Below are 1,029 nucleotides of genomic sequence, written 5' to 3'. Positions count from 1 at the left end.
TGTTAAAAATGATCAGAGACATGTGACAGGAAATGAGCTGAAGCTAACAGTTAGCCTGTCCTGGGACCGAGCTAACTGTCTCCAGTTATTATCATGGAGGATTCAGAGTCAATCAAACCAACAGGAAGTGTTGAGTTTTAGTAGTGATGTCATGTGAACACCTGTGTGAACACCTGTCAGACCACAGTCAGCTGAGAGCTGCAGGTGTTAGCGAGGACCTTAACTGTTCAACTACCTGCACAGCAGAAGACGTTGTCATATATGTAACATCAGAATACTCACACACAGTGTTGACACTGACCGGATGTCATTGAATGCACCACTACTCACCTGTACCTGCAGCTCTCAGCTCAGTGTCTCTGTCTCAGGCTTCAGTCCCAGGCGGAGTCTCCTATTCGTCAGCTGGGACGCCGGAGAGTTTGGCAACGTGGGAGCTACTGAGTGGCTGGAGGTTCGTCCAATCAGAGAGCCTCACACACCTCCTGCTGACATCACTGACCTCTGACCTGCAGCCTCCACTGTAGATCAATTACCTCTGACCTCTGTTCACCAGGGTTACCTGTCCATGCTCCACCTGAAGGCTGTGGCCTACTTCAGTCTGGACCAAGCTATCATGGGTAACTGTCTGTCTGTCTGTCTGTCTCTCTGTCTGTGTCTGTCTCTCTGTCTGTCTGTCTCTGACTGTCTGTCTGTCTCTCTGTCTGTCTCTGTCTGTCTGTCTGCCTCTCTGTCTGTCTTTCTGTCTCTGTCTGTCTGTCTGACTATCTCTCTCTCTCTCTGTCTCTGTCTGACTGTCTCTCTCTCTCTGTCTGTCTCTCTGTCTGTCTGACCATCTCTCTCTCTCTGTCTGTCTGTCTCCCTGTCTGTCTCTCTGTCTGTCTGACTGTCTCTGTCTCTCTGACTGTCTGTCTCTCTGTCTGTTACCTAGGTGATGATGTCCTGTCAGCCTACACCAGTCCTCTGCTGGTCGACCTTCTGGATGCTGCAATCAGACAGGTGACCTGTGAGGGCCTGTGTATACATATATAT

General features: G+C 49.9%; 1 protein-coding gene across 1 annotated transcript; it reads left to right on the top strand.

Annotated features, from left to right (window-relative positions):
• Positions 1–31: 31 nt before the first annotated feature.
• On the top strand, positions 32–1,015 carry LOC111664645 (transferrin receptor protein 2-like; the record flags this gene model as incomplete). The annotated part of the gene is made up of 3 exons (XM_087176887.1): positions 32–451; positions 554–617; positions 929–1,015. Coding segments are annotated over exons 1-3 (298 nt in total), but the record flags the coding sequence as incomplete, so codon positions are not given.
• Between the last annotated feature and the right edge of the window lie 14 nt (positions 1,016–1,029).

Source organism: Seriola lalandi, unplaced genomic scaffold (genome assembly GCF_002814215.2).
Source record: "Seriola lalandi dorsalis isolate HSWRI2012SDOR001 ecotype SW California unplaced genomic scaffold, Sedor1 jcf7180001959926, whole genome shotgun sequence".
NCBI classification, from domain to species: domain Eukaryota; kingdom Metazoa; phylum Chordata; class Actinopteri; order Carangiformes; family Carangidae; genus Seriola; species Seriola lalandi.
Note: the sequence above shows the minus strand (reverse complement) of the source record. Positions and strands in the feature narration are given on the sequence as shown.